Source organism: Aphidius gifuensis, linkage group LG6 (genome assembly GCF_014905175.1).
Source record: "Aphidius gifuensis isolate YNYX2018 linkage group LG6, ASM1490517v1, whole genome shotgun sequence".
In the NCBI taxonomy this organism is placed as follows: domain Eukaryota; kingdom Metazoa; phylum Arthropoda; class Insecta; order Hymenoptera; family Braconidae; genus Aphidius; species Aphidius gifuensis.
In genome coordinates, this window is record NC_057793.1 from 9,774,274 (window position 1) to 9,795,553 (window position 21,280).

The 21,280-nt window shown below is 26.6% G+C and overlaps 5 protein-coding genes and 1 non-coding gene across 7 annotated transcripts; 4 read left to right on the plus strand and 2 right to left on the minus strand.

The window, feature by feature from the left end:
• Positions 1 to 5,166: 5,166 nt before the first annotated feature.
• On the plus strand, positions 5,167 to 6,915 carry LOC122859796 (homeobox protein OTX-like). Its single transcript, XM_044163482.1, has 4 exons — positions 5,167 to 5,268; positions 5,655 to 6,087; positions 6,205 to 6,359; positions 6,481 to 6,915. The coding sequence occupies exons 1-4, from the start codon at positions 5,167 to 5,169 to the stop codon at positions 6,913 to 6,915; spliced, it is 1,125 nt and encodes a 374-aa protein (XP_044019417.1).
• Positions 6,916 to 9,473: 2,558 nt separating this feature from the next.
• LOC122859408 (NADH dehydrogenase (ubiquinone) complex I, assembly factor 6) lies at positions 9,474 to 11,680 on the minus strand. Of its 2 annotated transcripts, none has more exons than XM_044162982.1 (5): positions 11,459 to 11,680; positions 10,998 to 11,303; positions 10,697 to 10,919; positions 10,222 to 10,617; positions 9,474 to 10,032 (listed from the first exon to the last, which is right to left on the minus strand). In XM_044162982.1, exons 2-5 carry the CDS (start codon positions 11,102 to 11,104, stop codon positions 9,847 to 9,849), a joined length of 912 nt encoding a protein of 303 aa, XP_044018917.1. In that variant the 5' UTR covers positions 11,105 to 11,303; positions 11,459 to 11,680; the 3' UTR covers positions 9,474 to 9,846. The 2 variants fall into 2 exon arrangements, with proteins under 2 accessions (XP_044018917.1, XP_044018916.1); XM_044162981.1 differs by having other exon boundaries at positions 11,380 to 11,680.
• Positions 11,681 to 12,234: 554 nt separating this feature from the next.
• On the plus strand, positions 12,235 to 16,443 carry LOC122859409 (nuclear valosin-containing protein-like). The gene is made up of 5 exons (XM_044162984.1): positions 12,235 to 12,419; positions 12,681 to 12,920; positions 13,042 to 13,287; positions 13,363 to 15,678; positions 15,750 to 16,443. The coding sequence occupies exons 2-5, from the start codon at positions 12,741 to 12,743 to the stop codon at positions 16,191 to 16,193; spliced, it is 3,186 nt and encodes a 1,061-aa protein (XP_044018919.1). The 5' UTR covers positions 12,235 to 12,419; positions 12,681 to 12,740; the 3' UTR covers positions 16,194 to 16,443.
• Positions 16,277 to 18,549, minus strand: LOC122859410 (KIF-binding protein-like). The gene is made up of 2 exons (XM_044162985.1): positions 18,464 to 18,549; positions 16,277 to 18,353 (listed from the first exon to the last, which is right to left on the minus strand). The coding sequence occupies exon 2, from the start codon at positions 18,251 to 18,253 to the stop codon at positions 16,466 to 16,468; it is 1,788 nt and encodes a 595-aa protein (XP_044018920.1). The 5' UTR covers positions 18,254 to 18,353; positions 18,464 to 18,549; the 3' UTR covers positions 16,277 to 16,465.
• Positions 18,550 to 19,250: 701 nt separating this feature from the next.
• LOC122859968 lies at positions 19,251 to 19,369 on the plus strand. Its single transcript, XR_006374409.1, has one exon. It is a non-coding gene; the product is annotated as a 5S ribosomal RNA (ribosomal RNA).
• A 1,071-nt stretch (positions 19,370 to 20,440) lies between these two features.
• LOC122859797 lies at positions 20,441 to 21,146 on the plus strand. The gene is made up of 4 exons (XM_044163483.1): positions 20,441 to 20,521; positions 20,625 to 20,774; positions 20,851 to 20,985; positions 21,057 to 21,146. The coding sequence occupies exons 2-4, from the start codon at positions 20,664 to 20,666 to the stop codon at positions 21,144 to 21,146; spliced, it is 336 nt and encodes a 111-aa protein (XP_044019418.1). The 5' UTR covers positions 20,441 to 20,521; positions 20,625 to 20,663.
• The last annotated feature ends 134 nt before the right edge of the window (positions 21,147 to 21,280 follow it).

Here is a 21,280-nt window from a genome sequence, read left to right on the forward strand (position 1 = left end):
ACTGATTATGAAAAAGAATGCACGGTTCTATCCAGCCCAATACAAAAAAGTCGATTGCATGTTTTGGTGTAATCGTATACGACTTAAAAAGTGACGCGTGGACTAAAAATAAATTTCATGATATGTTGTAATCGAAAAGATAAGAAATACTATTAGATTTTAGTACATTTTTACTCATGACTTAGGTTTTTTTTTTAACAATATTAGTTTATAAGCTTTGACTCATGAATAAAAATAAGAATATATATATATTGTTAAAAAAAAAGAACTTACAAATTCTGGTATATATACCATACTTAATTTTAATAATCATAATAAATGCATTATATTATTTAATTATTAATATGGTTTTTTTTTAATGATATTTTACTATTTATTTTTCAAATTAAAATAAACATTTTTTTAAAGATAACGAACACTTTGATAATAATAAAAATGAATTGACAAATAAATTTAAAGATTTCTAACTCTTTTCTCAGTTTGAGTAATAATTTTTAAATTTAAAAATGGAATGGTAGATAAATTATATCAAAATATTCACAAAAATAATACTTGCCATATAAAACGTGTTCATTTTAAGCAATCATGAGTTAAGTGTTGTTTTTAACATGACTGTCCTTATTTTTCAGTTATAATGATTGAGTTGCGATAAATGTTTCATCAAGACATTATTACCAAATAACTGTTGGCAATATTTTAAATAAAAAAAAAAATAAATAAAAACTTTTCATTTGCATATTTCAGTATATGAATGACAATTATATTTATAAAAATTTTCTTTAAAAAATAAAATATACTATAATAATTATGTCATTATTATTATAAGTCTATATTTTCACAAAATTTGTCTTCAATTGTCGACAATTTTATTTTTTAAAAAATATACAAATCTTTGACTTTACATATTTAATATTGGTAGAATATATATGGTGTATATTTAATATACACGCGTAGATGCTTTTATTAATGAACTAAGTTATATGTATATATAATTTAATTTTGCAAGACCTAAATTTCTGAAATTAAATATTGGAATAGTTGATCAATGGAAAAAATCAAACTCAATGTCAATAGTTGAAAATAATAAATATTGATATTGATTATATTTCACAGCTATAAACTTAGCATTTATAACTTTTTTTACATATATGCTAAGTTAATATTATTAGAGTTTAAATCATCCTTTTCTTTTCGTGTTTATATTCAAAAAATTACAGTAAGAATAAAGTATGAGCAGAGTATAGGGAGAGATAGCGGGCAGCGTGCTGTTAAATGGTATACGATCCACGAAAAAACAAACTCGGATTTTTTTTTGGCCTTAATCCGGCTTGGGAACGAACTCGGTACCAGCCAGTAATTCAATATTTATTTTAAAATATTGAATAATATAATATTAATTGTTTTTATTTTATATGAATTTTTAATAAAATATTTATATATTATTCAATCATTCAAATGATTGAATAATATATAAATAAACCAATTGGTTTCCATTCTTTTATATTTTACTTAACGAAAAAAAATTAGTATAAAAGCGAGACCCGGTGATATTTGCGAGACGAGACCGAGACCGAGACCGAGACCTGGTGCGAACGAGCGAGACCGATACCGAGACTCGCTGAATCTCGTCTCGTCTCGTACCGCATGAAGCCCTAGCCGCTTGCTCGCGTTCCCCCCTCGAGCACATACAAACTCCGCGGGGCCCATACGCGACTACCCTGATAAACTTCCCTCAAAAAAACTACCCTTAAAAAACCACCCCTATTATTTTATTTATTATTATTATTATTTATTATTACATATATATATATTATTTATAATTATTATTTTTTTATTATTTATTTATTGTTATTATTATTTATATATGTACGTATGTATATATATGAATAATAATATTATTTTTTATTTTAAATATTTTTTTTTTAATAGTATTTTGTGATGTGTGCGCGTGCATAGGTGGCAGTGTTGCCGCAGGAGGTACAGTTGTACTTTTCGAGGTACGTTTTTGAAACGCCAGTACAAAAGTACGCCTTTTTTTTTGGAGGTACGTTTTCGTTTTTAATTCTTGAAAATTTCTTGAGCTTATCAAATTGTTTAGTATGCGCACGCGCGCGCTCAATGTAAACGGAGGTAAACCCTGTAAAATGTATACCATATAAACAGTGTATAAGAGTTTTAATTAATGCTACCGTATATGTTTTTTATTATTTTTTTTTATTTTTAGCACAAGAAATATAATGACTTATTCTTCCAAAAATAATTCAATACTCAAGTATTACTATTGTTATTGTAGACTTTGATAAAAATATTGGAAATTTTTCTAATAACGTTAAAAAAAAAACGAATGCTGTTTTTATTGTTTTTGTTTCAATAAAATTTCCTATAGACCAGCTCTTGTCGGCCATTTTTTTCGCCAGGAGGTACGTTTTTCTATTTTTTGACAGAGAGAAGACTTCTCTCTGTTTTTGAGGTACATTCACAAATTTGTCTGCGGCAACACTGATAGGTGCAAGCAGACTGCAAGCAAAAGTGCCAGCAGAAGTTTGAATGAAGAATGTGTGTGAGTAAGGTAAGTGTAGTGTGGGTCTTGTTAGTGTGTGTAAAATGTTTATAGCGCTGCAGCGGCAGCAAAAGTTCCAACAGAAGTTTGAATGGAGAATGTGTGTGAGCCAAATAAGTGTTAGTGTAGAGCGGCCATGTTTTGTAGTGCCTTAGCACTACACTTATGTCTTAATGTCTATAGCGCTCACTCTCTTGAATTAAAAATGCGTACTTGGTTATTTAACAATAACAATGTTTATAATTAAAAAAACAATTATTTCATGTGTTTTTATTATAAATAATAATATTCTCTTGCCGTTTACTGGACGGCTGATACTTTTTTTCAAATAATTAAATAATTATAATGATATTTTTAACGTAGCGCTCAGTCTCTTGAATCTGAAATATGTACTTGGTTATTTAACAATAACAATTGTTATAATTAAAAAAAAAAAATATTTTGAGTGTTTTTATTATAAATAATAATATTCTCGTGCCCGTTTACTGGACGATCACTATTTTTTTTCAAATAAATAAAAAGTTATATTAATATTCCGATCGTATAGGGTCTAGCGTTCGAGTCAGCCCAGGTGTAATTTTTTTTTTTATTTTATTTTTATTTTTTATATTATTATTTTATTATTCAATTTTTAAATAAAATTTTTTCGTGGATCGTATACCATTTAACAGCACGCTGCCCGCTATTTCTCCCTATACTCTACTATAGTATGTTAACATTATAACATTTAAATTTTGTATTTTTTGTTTTTGTTTTTTTTTTTTTTTAATTCTAATAAATACATGTATAATTTTGTTCAGTTTTGATTGAACATTTAAAGATTTATATAAAAGACTAATATTTTTTTGGAATTATTTATAAAAATAAAATAATATAAAAAAAAAAAATTATCAATTAAAATTTTGGCCTTTTTCTTATAATTATTATTGAGGTACGAATTTTTTTTGTTATCAGTACAAATTAGCTCTCGTTTTTTCCGTTAAAATGAGAAAAAATAATGTTTGCATCGATGACCCAGTGGTCGAGCGGCCTAAAGCGCTTATTTATATACATTTAGACATTGTGTTCATCCTTTCGAATCCTGGTAGTTACGCGCACGTTTTTTATTTAAACATTTAATATAAAATAAAAAAACAAAATTTCCTTAATATTTCAGAGCCTTTATTTTAAATACTCTGAAAAATGCGTAGTGAGACCCTTTATGAGTATTTAAAAAAAAGGCTCATTTTTTTTTTTTTCGCATGCCGCGTATTTCAGAGCCTTTTTTTTAAAGACTCAACCACTGTGGGTCAGAGTATTTATGAGTCCCGCTATAGTGGCACATAGAAAGGGTCAAATAAAGGCTCATCATTATTTTAAAGACTCATAATGGCTCCAAAAATTTTATCCCGGGGAAACAACGAGAGCTTATTTTGACCGATAATAACGAAATTTCTACGTCAATAATAATAATAATAACAATAATAATAATAATAATAATAATAATAATAATGAAACAGGTACTACTCCAAGATACTAATTTACAATTATTTATATGAGAGCACACGGAGAGAATTTTTTATTTTTTTTACGAAAAAAACATAGCAAATTTTACAATGGCCCATAGCTAGGCTGCGCCATCTATATTCGTTTTATGGTATTTTTATATATGGGCCGTAGGAAAAATGTCGTGTGGGCGTGGCTATTTTTTTTTGTGTGCCATAAGTAATTTTTATTGTGGTCAAACGGAAAATTTATTTTGTTTATAAAAGAAATTTTTTTTAATGTTGATATTGGCACCTTTAAAAATCAATATTTTTAAATAATTTTTTTTTTATTTTAAAAAGCTGAACGTTGGCTAATATCAGAATAAATTTTTTTCATTTTACTCTAATTTTTTTCCAAAAATTTACTGTAGTATTATGAGGAGAAATTTTGAGTACAACTGAGTAAATCGGAGAAATATTGTGAAGAAATTCGGAGAAAGTCAGAGAAAAATGTAGAAACATTCCGGAAATTGGAGGAGAAATTTGGAGTACAGAGGAGTAAATCTAAAAAATATAGAGTAATGTGAAGAAATTCTGAGAGAATAGGAGAAAATCGTAGAAATATCCTAGAAAAGTTGAGAAAAATTTCACAAGTTTATTTATAATCTATTTTTTTTTCTAAAAAAAATTTTAAATTTGTCGTATATCAATTTCATTTTATTACTTTTATAAAATTAATTGCTCGGTTCTGTTTGAAAGATATTTTTGAATCTATCCAGTCTACTCCCATCTCTGGAGGTTGACATATTATTTTCATCAAGAAGCCGAAGATTCTACCATACAACTACGTCATGTGCTCCCACTTTCACTATAAGAAGGGACCTATGGCTGTGGGACTTATTTTTTGGGTCTGTAACGACAAGTCTAATTGGTAGAGGTGCATACAGTCCCATACACACACATAAACATGAAACAGGCCCTCCGGTTTTAAAGGAGTGGTCGCTCGTATGCCGTGTTTAGCCACAGTGCGATTAGTGTACACACAACGTGTCAGTCGGTTCAATTTTTCGTGTTTTTTTTTTTGTTTTAATTCAATAACAGTGTTTTGATTTTTAATTAATTTTGGTTAATGATAAAAATATGAGTAGTGTTAGCAGTATTGATATTTCTAAGTCAACAGATGAGCTGTGGAAGGATATTTATCCGGAGTTATGTGAACTAATCGGAAGCAATAATCCACAGGTATGAAAGTTTTCTATTTTAAGTGAGCACATGTTTCGAGATATATACATATATATATACACATATATCTTTTTTTTACTTTTTTCTCCAAGTTTAAGTTTATTGATTTTTTATTTTTTTTATTCGTGATTAGATCTATTAAATTATTTAGTTCGATTTGTTTTTTTATTATTTTTTTTTTTTTTATCAATTCATATGGTCTTTTTTGAGTAATATGGTGTAGGGTTATTTTACTGTAAAGTCAAAAATTTTGCATTTAAGATGAAATGGCTCCAATTTTTTTGAGACAGTAAAATAACACTTTCGTTCAAATTTCATATAATTTTTCTTCACGTAAAAAAAATACAAAAATAATTAATTCATCTCGTTTATATTTATTGTTACAGCCGAGTCATCAAGTGCATGTTGACATGGAGCCAAATTTGACAGAGCTGTCGGTGGATAATTTGATACCATGGCCCACGGTATCATCCACACAAATGTCATTGCCATCACCGTCTCCAGTATATTCATCTGCACCACGAGTACCAGTGACAGTTGGACTAGGAGCCCAACAAAATTATCACCACGTGGCACAGGCATCATCAGGGCAGTATCACAACAATTTGGTTTCTGGGACACAAGCATCAATGGGTCCACACAGATATCCAATGACGTACATGAAGGAGAACTATGCACCAAGACCTACCCTTCAGTACCATCGTGGACAGATGCATCCAGCCAGCCATCCTTATGCACATGGTACTCGTGCCAATCACACCATAACGAGCGGGCCAATGCATTCACTTGAGAATGGATCGCCTCAACGCATGCCTGCAGGTGAATAAATTTTTTAAAACTTATTTTTAATAAAAAAAAAAAAACATAAATTTATTTAACATAATAATAATAATAATAATATTTTAATAATAAATTTTTATTTTGTATGAATTACAGGAAACACATCCAAAAAACCAAGACGAGATAGGACAACATATACTCGTGCTCAGCTGGAAGTTTTGCAGGGATTGTTTGATAAGGACGAATACCCAAGCATAGGTGATCGAGAAGAGTGTGCTAGGAAAATTAATATTGACGAAGCTCGAGTCCAGGTAATGAAATAATTGAATATTAATTAATTTTTTAAAATATTTTTTATATAAAAAATATTGAATAATTGATGATGATTGAAATTAATTTTAATTTTATGTTTATATGTTTTTTTTGTTAAAGGTTTGGTTTAAAAATCGTCGTGCAAAATGTAAGCAACAAGGTACACAACAAAAAAAACCAGATTCAACAACAAACAATTTTACATTATCAAATGGAAATGAAGCAAGAGAGCAAATGGCACCAATGTTGACAAATAATGTATATCCATTGCCAATAGGAAGTGTTGGTAGTAGTGCAAGTAGTGTAAGTAGTGCAAGTAGTGCGACTATTCCAACACCATCACCACAAAATCCAGATGCACCAACACTATCATCAACATCATATCAACATAGTGTACATCAGCTACATGTTGATTATAGTCATTCTTGGGTTGTTCCAACAGTAACACCTCAGACTTCAGTACCTAATAATAACAGTCAATATACTGGCTATTACAATAGTCATCAATATTCATATCCTGGTTATTATCAACCGTACAATTGTAATTATAATTAACTATAGCAATTTCCCAATGACGATTTGTACATATAAATAAATTGTATATATATTAATATTATAAATAAAAAATATCTAAATTTAACTTAATAATTGTTGTTAATTTTTTAATTATTTGTTAATTAATATTTTACATTTTATCTTGTGTTTTTCTAACAATTATTTTTACATGACTTGACCAGTATGATTTTTTTTTTTTTTTTAGTGTAACAGCTATGATGGTATTTTTATTTTAACGGTGAAAAAAATCGTAATTATTAAGGGCTATTTTCTGCAGTACGCATGACTGTATGAATTTTGGGTTCCAGCAGGCGACCTATTTTGGTCGTGCGATTTTCATCTCTCTGGGGCCGTTGATGTCGAAAATATTCGTACGCTACTTGCCACAACACAGCGGTAGGATATACTATTTATAATCTTGCAACCAAGAAGACTAGAAACCGCCAAGTTCTCTTGCTTGCAAGTTGCAACGAACAAAACTCAGATCTTGCAACACTGTAGATGTTTTTTCCATCCACGTGCTTATTTTATTTGACGAATGGAAGACACCAAGTCCATGAAAGAGAAGGCTCAACGTATTGTGGTGTTGCCAAATTTTTATGCCCATTTTTATCAAAAATTTTATATTTAAATTGCATTTATTGTTTTAACGCCAACACTGGGTATTATCAATTTTTTTTTTTTTTTTTAAATAACTCCTTTTTCGATGAATAAATTAGTAGAAAAAAAATCAATACAAAATTTAGTTACAACGAATGAAAATGTAGGTGGTTTGGGGCCTTTTTTCATTCGCAATTTCAACAAAAAATATCTCAAAGCGAAATATACCTCCCAATTTTCATGATAAATTATTTTTTCTTAATAGAAATTAGAAAAAAATTTAATTTTGTAAATTGAAAATACTGAAATTTTTTATACAGGTTTATTTTATAATGTAAAATAAAAATTTTTCATTTAACTTTTTAAAAGTAATTTAATTTTAATTCAATATTATTTTTTTTTAAGTAAAAAATAACTTCCAGATTGTCATGCACAAATTTCTCGAGAATTTTACCAAGAAAGTTGTGGCGCTTCGTCATGATGTAATTTACAGAAAAGCTTGCAATTTTTATACATGGACTTATTATATACATTTTTTTTTTTTTTTTAATCAATCTTTTTCTTGTATTTTCTTTTCTATTGTCTGATCTTATCTTTAATTAAAATGAATTTCTCATAAAAGTTCCTATGTGCAAATTGAAACATAAGGTACAAAACTTTTATAAAAATTATTATTTTATTTATAAATTATTTAAATGACTTTTAATAATAGTATTCACGTTTTTAATCAAGCTGAAAATGGATGACAACAATACTGTTACAATTAAATTTCCATGAAGTAATACTATTGAAGCTATTAATTAAACTAATGATAATACTGGTACAAAATTCATAAATTTATTGCAACACGCATACAAAAGTAATCAACATTATGATATTTAATTTATATCAACTTGATCAATTTAACAATAATAAAATAATAAAAATATACAAAAATAATTATCATAATTAGCCTTTAATTTTTGTTTTTTTTTATTCTTTTTGTTTGATTATGGATAACTTTGTTAATCTTAGAGAGGTTATAATGAATTTTGCATGAGGTGTTATGCAAGATAAGTATTATACCAAGATAAATTAATTTGTCTCTTGTGGAATACTAATAAGGTCGTTATATTTTATTTTACCAAAATATACTCTGCAGCTTTCATAGATCTTTGAACGGAAGCACCTGAAAATCATTTTAGAAAAACCGATATATATATTTGCAAATTGAGAATTATAATATCCACATGGCTATTTCGAATTTTCCATACTTCAATACAAATTTATTTTAATTGATGAACTTTATGCTTCTTAATTATTTATCAAATCAATTTTATGGAATCATTAAATAAATATAAATAACAATTAAAATCAAATAAATATAATAACAATTAAAAAAAAATTTATAAATCGTACAACTATATTTTTTTTGTATTTAAAAAGAAACAATTTTGTTCTAAATATATTTAAAACAAAACTATAATAAAAAGACAATAAAAACCAGTATTAAATAATATTGACAATAATATTTTTCTTTCTCATATTATATCATGATAATAATAGTTATTTTTTATTCATTTTTAATTATTGTTTTTTGGGATATTTTAAAAAATTTCAAAAGACAAATAATACAATCAAAAAAATAAAAAAACAATTTAAAATTTTAAAAATTTTAAATACTTATCTGCAATTGTTAAATTAAATTAATTAATTTTCCTAATCTTTATTTAAACACAAAATAATAATAATAATAATAACTAAACATTTAAAAAAAATTTTTTAATTTTTCAAGTACGTAAAAAAAAATAAATAAATAAAAACCTTCCATTTGCAACAGGTGTAAAAGTATGAAATTGCATTGAGTGACTGGTTACAGTATAGACAGTTAAAAATATTTCAAGTATATTTCTATGCTGCAGTTCACATTTGAAATAAACATAAATTCAATAAACAAAAAAAAAAAATATGCGTATATAATATGCATAAAACTTTATTAATTATTATAATAACAATGCAACAGACTAACCTCAACAAAAATTCATGAATCAAATGATTCGGTTGTGGGTAGCCATGTGGTGTAAATAGAACACGTGTTGTGTATATTCAATTGGTAAATTTTAAATAATAAAATTAAATTGACGCAAATTGATGTTAGTATCCAAAACATTATTATTGATAATTTACATTGAAAATGTATGACCTTGTTTTCTTTTTTTTAACAGCATAAATGATTTTTTTTCATGCCAAAAGATGTCAAAATCGAAAAGAATTGTAATTTAAAATCGAAATTGTACAAATTAATCTAAATATTTATCTACAGCTTTTTGTTACATCATTTACAAAATAAATTTACCATTTTTTAAATAATTTGTCAATGAGAAGTTTAGCAGGTAACATATTTTCTTTTTTCGCTAACTCTGGTGAATAAATATTGAAGTCAACTTTTTGTAATTTATCGAGATATCTTTCTACGTTTGATGCAGGCAAAAAAATTGTTGATACATCTTTATTTATTTTTCCTCTCAATGATTTTGCCTGAAACAAAAAAAAAAAAATAGCATATCTATATTTCACATTCATTCAGTTTCTTAAAGTAACTTGAATAAGTTAGTGGTGATCCTGATGAGATCCAAATTTAAAAAGACACAAATAATTATAAATTTCAAATCGATAACTTTATTAAGAAAAAAAATATATAGATTTTGTATTCAAGTTGACACTGACCTTGTCAAGATGCTGCTTTGCTCTAGATGATACTTCAAAAATTACATCACTCAGATTTTTACTAGCTTCACCACGAAAAACTGATTCTGTTGACACTGAATTTTCCATCAGTATGTCTTGTGGCAACACAAGAACTCTTTTCTGGGCATGATAAGGAATTGATCTAATTAAAGTTACAATTCCTTGTGCTTTTCCCAGATGACTTGCTACATGATCAACATGAACATCTTTTAAATTTTTAGCCTCAAGTATTAAATAATACAAAGGTGAAACTGTTTCTTCTGAATATTTTTCTACATCAGAAAGATTTAAAAACATTCCTGACTTCCATTTTTTCCATCTAGCATCGAGTAACCGCTGAAAATATCTTTTAGATAAATTTTGAGTTTTTAAAATCTGAAATATGATAAAATAATTAATCAATTGTTGTATTTTTTTATTTTTAAATTGCTTCTTCATCTATTTTTCTAATTACCCGATGAAGTTCTAATGGCACTGGAGCTTCTGGTGGATTGTCGGAATAAATTTTGGCTAAAGTATCATTCCAAAAATGATATCTCATTTCTTTTATTGTCTCTTGTTGGCTTTGATCCTGGACAAGTGCAATTTCAACATTAAAAGCACGAATCGCGATAGCTGCTGGTATCAAATTCTTTGGTAATAATAATGTACATAAATAATTTTCGTAATCATTGTGCCTGGAAAATAAACATAGTACTATTATTATGTAAACATTTTTAATATGTTAATTATTAAAAATAAATTTAATTCAATACCTAACTAGATCCAAGCAATATTTTCCAGGATTTTTCGATTGAGCATTGACTGATGATGAAAATAATCTCAATGATTTAATTGTACATAACAAAGTTGATTTATTCATATTGATTTTTTAATATCTTACTATTATTTATTTAAATTTATTTAGATATTTATTTCTATTGTTTATTGTCAGCTAAACGTAAGTCATAACCTCCATTTTTTATTTTTATTATTTCTACAGATTAAAATCATATATGATCGAAATAAATGATCTATTGACATACTAGAATGAATCTTGTGTTCATACAATTCATCTCATTCTGCAAAATTTATAAATTTATAATTTTTTAATTGAAAAATTTAATTGTTAATAATTAAGTACTGATAATTTATCACTTTAACTTATTTGTAAAAACAAATAGTTTTTATATATATTTTTATCAGAATGTTTTTGGATAATTTTAATTAATCACACTCATTGTTGACATTAGTTGACATTGTTGTTTACTTGTTATTGTTGAATAATTGTTTTTTAGTATTTTGAAAGATACGTGTTATTGTTTATTTACGTGTTTAAGGAGGATGTTCACTGTACAGAATTTCCGTGCAAGCCTAGTTTAATTATAACTGGTGATTTTTGATATATCACTAGAAAGTCTAGTTTATTCTTAGTTACATATTGTCCCATTACTAATGTAATTTTAGAATTTAGACCAGATAATTAAAAACCATTTCTAAATAAATTATTTATTGAATAGTTTATTGTAATTTTTAATAATTAATTTATAGATATATCTTCAATAATTTTCTTGTAAATTAGAATAAACGAATAAAAACCAAGAAAAAATTATCAATCTTTCAATGTGTTGTAAATAAAACTAAATTTTTGTTTTTTAGAGTTTTAACAAGTTTTAAACAGTTTTTTAAACTTATTTCTCTATTACAGTAAAAAAAAAAAACAAACAATAAACAAATTCGGAAGCGGGGGACACACAATCGGCGCATCATTTTGGCGCAGGAGTCAAAAAATGTTAAAATGCTGGTCAAATGTTTATAAAAAAAAATGTTTATGAATGAATTATCTTAAATATTCATGAAATAATTATCTTAAATGTTTATAAAATAATTAAAAGAATGGTAAAATGTTTATACGTAATTTAAAAATTTTAATTTCCAGACTTTTGTGCATCTGCGCGATCAGAATGCGCAAAAAAAAATAAAAGCAGACAAAAGAACGTTGCCGCAGAAATCGGTTTTTTATTTGCGCCGGCCAGAACAGGCCAAAACATAACTAAGAAGGGGTGAAAAAAAGAAAGACAAAAAACACAAAAAAGTCCCAATAAATAATAATAATATAACATCGCAAAAGCGTCAACACTGATCAACACAAGTACACAACACATTTGTCGGCCTTGAGGAACTACATAATTCACCCGGTAAACCATTTTTCTCAATAAACTTAACAATTTTTAACGATAAGAATATCATTATTAATATTAATTTTAGTAAAATAAAACTCAAATATAAACATAATTATTAAACAATAAATAACCATAAATTAAATCGTAAAAAAAAAGTTTTTTTTGTTGAACTTATGCGTGGTTACGAATTCCGAAAACTAAAAAATATATTTACATTCATATCATTATTATAATAATTATAATAGTATTAATAGTATTTTAAATTTTTTTTAACAGTTAATAAAAAGACAAACAAAAAAAAAAAAGAATTTGGAAAAATTTAACGACTAATGAGATATGACTGAAGTTATTCCAAAAAAAATGGCAAGATTAAATTCATCAGTTGATGTTATACCAATTCAAGGTTCAAGTAATGAGGATTCCCCAAAATTTCTTATGAGCAGAAGAAATAACAACATGAACAGAAGAAATCATAGCAGGATTCGTGATCCTTCAATAATAGAGCGTGTTAAAGAAGTAAGAATATTTATTTAATTCATTAATGCTTTATATCTGATTGTAAAATTTTATAGGTTAAATATGCTTTTAACATAATAGCCCTTTGTTTATTACAATTGTTGTTTTTTTATTTTTGCAGTATCTTGTTCAAAATGAAGACAAAGTTTACATTGACGTGGCAGAAATGGCTGTCAGCTTGAAAAAACAATATAGTCGTGACTATAAGAACAGAAAAGATGATGTCTTCAAGGAATTGGTACGTCGTGCTTACGATGCAATAACAGAATCATTTTCCAGAAATAGTGACGTTGATGACATTGATGATATTGATGACATTGATGACGAGGAAAACGATGAAGAAGAAGACGTCGAGGTTGAGATCCAGGTATCTAAAAATAAACATTATTAAAATCATAATAAATTATTGAATTTGAATGATTCTAATTATCTTGACTTTCAGTCTGACAGCGAAATGCCGAGCAATGATCTAAGTGACCGCTTAATGAGAGAGTACAAGAAAACATTAAATGATCTTACTGCTAAAAATGGTAGTGACAAAGAATTAATTGACATTAGTAGTGATGATGATAATGACAATGATAATAATAGTACTACTGTCATTGAAAGTACACCTAATAATAAAATAAAACAAATGAAAAATCATGAAATTTCATTATCAGCTAAGTCACCATTGACAAGGATAAATCATAATTGTCTTAATCCTAAAATAAAAGCATCATCAACAAAAACATTTACACCTGATGTTAAAGCACGTGAGGCTACAGTTTTTAGCAGCAATAATGCTAAAGTTAATGATAAAGTTATTAATGACAATACTGACAAATGTAAAAAAAGATCAAGAGATAAATCAGCTGATTCAACAGGTGGAGGTCCAATATTAAAAAAGAAAAAAGAAATTGGTACACCATCATTATCATCTTCATCATCATTTGCCATAACACCACAAGAAAAAAAATATAAATTTTGTGATATTGGTATAAATGATAATGTATTGGATAGTCTTTGTCGTTTATTATTACATATTAAACATCCAGAATTATTTAAACAAATTGGTTCAACACCACCACGTGGTATATTACTTCATGGACCACCTGGTTGTGGTAAATCATTACTTGCACATACAATTGCTGGTGAATTAGATATACCATATTTAAAAATAGCAGCACCACAATTAATTGCTGGTGTATCAGGTGAAAGTGAATCAAGAGTACGTGATATATTTGATCAAGCAGTATCACTTGCACCATGTGTATTATTTTTAGATGAAATTGATGCAATTGCACCAAATCGTGCAAATGTACAAAGAGAAATGGAACGTAGAATTGTTGCACAATTATTATCATGTCTTGATGAATTAAATTTTAAAGAAAATGGTAATAAAGTATTAATACTTGGTGCAACAAATCGTCCAGAAGCTATTGATCCAGCTTTACGTCGTGCTGGTAGATTTGATCGTGAAGTATCAATTGGTATACCAGATAAAGAATGTCGTGCTAAAATACTTGAAGTTCATTTAAAAAATGTTACACTATCTGATGATGTTGATATACTTAAAATTGCAGCACAATCACCAGGTTATGTTGGTGCTGATTTAGTATCATTAATAAGTGAAGCAGGAATTGCTGCTGTTGAACGTGCCTTCAAGAGTTTAGTTAATGAAAAAAAACAATTGAATAATACAAATGATATAAGTATTATTGATAATACAAATACCACAAGTACAATAATTGAAAATGTTAATAATAAAGAAACAAAAAGTACAAGTAAAAATAATAATACAAATGATTTAATATCAACAATAAAATTACAAAAAAATACAAAAAAATTATCTGAATTATTGGAAATTTTACACAATGAAATACCAATATCAGATGATAATTTAAAAAAATGGAAAATTGAATATATTGATTTTGAAATAGCATTTAAAGTTGTACAACCATCATCTAAAAGAGAAGGTTTTGCAACAGTACCAGATGTAACATGGAATGATATTGGTTCATTAAAAGAAATACGTGAAGAATTACAAATGGCAATACTTGCACCAGTTAAATATTCTGATGACTTTAAAAAATTTGGATTAACAACACCAACTGGTGTATTATTATGTGGACCACCTGGTTGTGGTAAAACATTATTAGCTAAAGCAATTGCAAATGAAGCTGAAATTAATTTTATATCAGTTAAAGGACCAGAATTATTAAATATGTATGTTGGTGAAAGTGAAAAAGCAGTTAGACAATGTTTTATACGTGCTAGAGATTCAGCACCATGTGTTATATTTTTTGATGAAATTGATGCATTATGTCCAAAACGTAGTGATGGTGATAATTCATCAACATCAAGAATTGTTAATCAATTATTAACTGAAATGGATGGTGTTGAAGGAAGAAAAGGTGTTTATCTTATGGCTGCAACAAATCGTCCAGATATTATTGATCCAGCTGTTATGAGACCAGGAAGATTTGATAAAATATTATATGTTGGATTACCAACACCTGATGATAGAGTTGATATATTACGTGCATTAACTAAAAATGGTACTGTTCCTAAATTTTCTGATGATATTAGTATTGAAGATGTTGGAAAAAGTGAAAGATGCAATGGTTATACTGGTGCTGATTTAGCTGGTCTTGTTAGGGAATCATCAACTGCTGCACTCAAAGAATCAATGGCTAATTCAACAAAGCTCAATCAAATTTACATGAGACATATTGACATTGCATTTACTAAAATACGACCATCTGTTCATGAAAAGGTAATTAAATATTTTTTATTAATAATTTTAATTTATATAAATTTATATTAATCTTATTTGTCATTTTTTAGGAGGCTAAAAATTATGAAAAATTGCGAAAACAATATACTGTTATGAAACCAAAGGTTGTTGAAAATTCAGTTAAGAGTACACCAGAAATTTCAAAAGCTGATCAATTGGAATCATCAATAAATGAACAGTCTGATAATTTAAAAGACCAACAACTAGAATCAGTAAAGAATGATGAGCCTGAACTTTCAAAAGATAATCAACCAGAACCATCAAAAAGTGATGATCTAGTTGAAACCTCAAAAAATGATGAGTCTGAACTCTCAAAAAATGATCAATCAAACACATCAACAAATGATGAACCAGAAACATCAAAAAATAATCAACAAGAAACTTTGAAAGATGATCAATCCAAAATTTCAACTAAAGAGAAATTAGATATTTCTAATAATGAAAAATTCGAAACAAGTGTTGCTGATACAGAAGTTGAAGCCATGGAAACGTAAAATATTAATTTCAAAACGATTCAGCAAATAACTATACTTTTGCTACAATTATTATTTCTTTTTCTCTTTAATATTCAACTGTATTTTTTTTTTTTTTTTTTCTTTGTTTTTGTCATTTTTTTATTCCATTTATTTTAAACATTTTTCATTCAAATTTCATACATGATATTGTAAAGTAAAAATATTTAAAATAAAAAAAAAAAAACACTTTATCATAATCAATAAATAAAAAATAAAAATACTATAATAATTTTATGAATATTTATTTAAAATTATGCTGTTAATTTGAGTTTTGTCATTTTTAATGATAAAAGATTAGCAAGATCTTTACAAACACTTAATTCAGCTTTCATAAATTCAGCAGCATCAGCATGTCTTTCACAATAATCAACTAAAAATTTATAAGCATCAATACTATTTTTTAAATTATCAATTTGTATATTTTTATCAGTTGTTATAATTTTATTTGATAATGTACCAATATGAAAATATGAAAATAATGCAGGACGTACAATATCATCAGTAAATTCTTTAACTGGTTCAGATGATTCTGTTTCTTTTAATGAATCTAAAAACATTTGATAATATTTAATACCAGATATTGATAAATGATTAATTTTTTTAATTGCATGATTTGTTGGTCTTTCATCACTTGTTTTTAATTTATCCAATTTAATATCTAATATTGCTGTATGAATTTCACCAAGTTCAATCCATACTTGACGACATATTGATTGATAATATTTTGGATTTAATTCTTTAACAGCATCTTCAAGTACATCAATTCTACGTTTATGCATTTTAGCACGATTATCATCATCATTCTCAAAAAATGCAAGATATTTATATGATTGTGAAATATCTTGTATTATTGCAATATAATCAGATGCATGTGTCTCCAATGCATAATATTTTTTAGCTTCATCAAGCCATTTTTGTACATTTAAAAATACTTTTTTAGCATCATTAAAATCTAATAAATATTTATCAGTTATTTGTAATGATATATCATTTATTTCTTTATCAAATTTATCAAATTTCATTTCATTTAATGTTTCTTGTGGTATATCTTGTGTTTTATCAGTATCATCATCATCTGTTTTTTCATCATCCATATTTTCAGTTGCTTCAATGAGTCTATCTCTTGACATATTCATCAATAAAATACCATATTTTGCCCAACAACGTGATACATCAGCACTTCGATGTTGAAATTGTTCCAATTTAGCTCCTTTAATTTCATCAGAATCATCATTTTCTTGATTTAATTTATCTTTGTATATATTTAAAATATGTGATGATGCTGCTAAATGATGTAGTGCCTGAGTAAAGTGTTTTCTTTCCATTAAAAATTGTGATAGTGTTGCTGCATTTAATGACCAATCTATGTGGTCTAAATCAGATGTTTCAAGTTGTCTTTTTAATGTCATATGACAATATAATGCTGATTTTTGATGATCCTTATTGACACCACTTATTTGAGCTAAATAAAATAATGTAAGTGTATGAAGTTTTTCTAAAACTTGAATTGGAGTTGGTTCATCAGTATTATCAATGCCAAATAATTCTGACATACCAATTGGTTTTTTATTATCAATTTGTTGATTTTTATAATTTTTATAAATATCACTTGATTTATCAATAAATATTTTAGCTTTTTCAAATTCACCCCATTGAAACCAAATAATAAATAATTGATTAAATGCACTTAAAGTTGGTAATATTGATTCTGCTTCTAATTCATGATCTTTTAATATTTCAATGCATCTTGTTAAATTTTCTTCAGCTTCTTTTAATTCTTCATTATCAATACAAATTATTCCAATATTTAGATAAACAATTGACAACATTGATATTATTTTAATATTATAATCTGTACTGTTACGTATATTTTCAAGTGTTACTATCATTTCTTTGAGGATATTTGTTGCTTTATTTTTTGATTCTGTATTTGCAATATCCTCAGGATGTGATGGATTTTGAGGCTCATCTAAAAATTTACGAACTTTTAAATATTTTTCCCGCATATCGTCAAATAATTCTTTGTTTATGGAACTCATTGTTGAACTTAATTTTTTTTTTTACTTTTAATTATTTAATAATGTTTTTATTTATTTTTATATTATGGATTATTTGTTGTCAACATAACCTTTGTATTATCTGAAAATAAATGAAACAATTAAAAAAAACAATACGTGTATTATTATGGAGTTAAATATTTTTTATGATTTCGATTAATGCATATAGTAGTATGGAAATTTATTATTTACCTTGTTAATAATTTTTTTTAAACTCTTTATTATTAAATAAAAATTATAGAACAGAGAGGGTGCACATGTACGGCAACTTGTCATTTGTCATGTAGATTGTAGTCTATCACGCATGCGCGTTTCGAAATTCGAAATGTTATTACAAAAACATTTCTATACAAAACGGATTACTAAATACTAATGAACATGTATTATTATTTAAACAAAATTTATTGCAATTATGGGAAATTGTGATGTATGAAATTAAATTTGTTCATGCACGATTTACATGATCTTTTTTTAGATTTTTTTAATGGAGTGTTCGAGTGTGTGTGCCCTTTATTATTGCAGTGTAAGCTTTCAAATAATTTTTTAGAATAATTGTATTAATTTGTAAAAATCAATCTTCACATTTTTCATTTAATCACTGCATTTGAGGACAATCGAAAAAGCAAAAAAAAATGCCAGTGGGACATGGTGTTTTTTTTTTTTAAATAAAATTTATTTGTTTTTTTGAGGTAATACATATATGTTTGCTTTAAAAGAACGGGGGCTTGGACCAAAGATTTTTCGATTTTATCCATATATAATAAATAATAGATTTGAGAAAAACAAATATTGTAGAAGAAACAATCACATCATATCGGTTTTCATCATGATGATTATATTGACCGAGATTATTCCAGATGCAAAATTTACTCGTGGGATTGTTTTATGTTAGTGTGACAAAAAAAAAATGCAACACTTTTGTATGTTATGATTCAAACACAAAAAGCCGAACAAAATTAATTTTACGATCTTTACATTCGCCAACGACCATATCGGCTTGAGTACACCAGTTCTCGTCCGATCACTGAAGTTAAGCAAGGCTGAGCGTGGTTAGTACTTGGATGGGTGACCGCTTGGGAACACCACGTGCCGTTGGCATTCCTTTTGGTATTTTTGTTATTTTTTTAAATTTCAATTTGAATTTAACAGGGGTTATTCAAGCTTAAAACAGTCAACAATAACATAATTTTTATCAAATTACTATTTGGCAGGTTTTTTAACATAAGAGACATCTAAAAAACATCAGCTGATAATTATATGTCAGTTTTACTCTATGTTTGAACTATGCCGATAATAATACGTCAAAATCCCTATTTTTCGCGTCTATTTTTATTTATTAACAAAGTCCCACCGACAAAACTTTTTTCATATACGGCTCAAAATTTTCGTCTTTTTTCATTTTATATTATATCAGTTTTTCGAAATAGTCTCTGTATTTTTTCATATAGTTTCTAACCAGGTTTGTGTGAAGTGTACTCGGATGGCCATAAGCGCCTATGCCGAACATCCTTGAAAAATGTCAACTTTATTAATTAATTAAAAAAAAAACCAAAGACAAAAAAATTATAAAAAAATTAGGGATTGTGTAGTATTACATAAATAATCTACTGTCAAAATTTCAAAAACATCTCTGTATTTTCGTTCTGCGTTGGACATGCCTTAATTATTACAAATAGGTTTTGTAAAATCAAGAAGACTAGAGACCTCTCTAGTCTTCTTGTGTAAAATCTACAAAAATTACCAAAAATTACTAACTATTATCTGGACAGTATGAAGTGAGTGGAAGTTGAAACTAAAATCGAAGTTAGTCGAATTTACAAACTTAAAATCTTTGAATCGAGATATTTTGTTTTTTTTTTTTACCTTATCAATGACGCATTTGTGATAAAATAAAAAAAAATAAAATCGAGGATCGACCATTAGTTGGTGGCATCGACTCACGTCACGAGCGTTTAAAAATATATATTTGTAAGTAGAGTGAATTAAAAAAAAGCCTGCAGAATGGAAAAACTTGCTCCATGTAAAATATTACATTTAAGTTTTGATAAAAAAAGATTTTATAAAAAAAATTGTATTATTAGAGATGAAAATCATGAAATTGTATTTTCTACAAGTGAGACAAATTATAAAATTGTAGTCAAAAACATTCCTATAATTAAAATACAAAAACATTTCCATGGTATTTTAACACAAGTTTTTGACAATACTGGAAATGAAGTGTTTAAATTTATAAGAGCTCGGCATTATGCTGTAAGTAATAAATATAGGTATAAATTATTATGAATTGCTTGAAAGAGTAATAATTATAATTTTTTTTTAAATGTCTTTTGTTTTTTTTTTTTTTTTTCTATAGGAAATATATTCTTATTCAGGTAATGAAAAAATTGGATACATGACTAGAAAAGAATTCAGTTCAAAACATACAATTTTCGATTGTCAAAATAATAAATTGTTGAAAATTAAATTACCAACTTGGTCTGGTACATATGCCGACAAATATCAGGTAAAAATAATTTTTTTTTCTTTTAAATAAACAGAAATATTTAATAGTTTTAATTATAAATTTTAATAAATTCCAGGTGTATGATTTAAATGGTATTAAAATAGCTGATATTTATAGAAAATCAGAAAATTCATGTTACGCATCAATAAGTTATCTTGGTGACATTGATGTCACACGCAAAGCACTTGTGCTCTCTGCAACTATTCTCTTGGTAAGCTATATAATTTTATTTTTCGTTTTAAATTTTTAATCTTTAATTTATTAATTTTTTTGTCGAAATAGAAATATCTTGAACGTATAGATATAGAAGACGAATATGGTTCATCACCGAAAAGTGCAGCTCGTAAAGCAATTTTATTTCAAGGTGAATAATTTGTAAATAATTTCATCAATTATTATATAATTTGTTTATAAATTTATTTCAAATAATTATGAATAAATTTAAAAAATAATTTCAATAACCTGTGAATGTATGTTTTTTTTTTTTTCCTGATTTATTTATATTT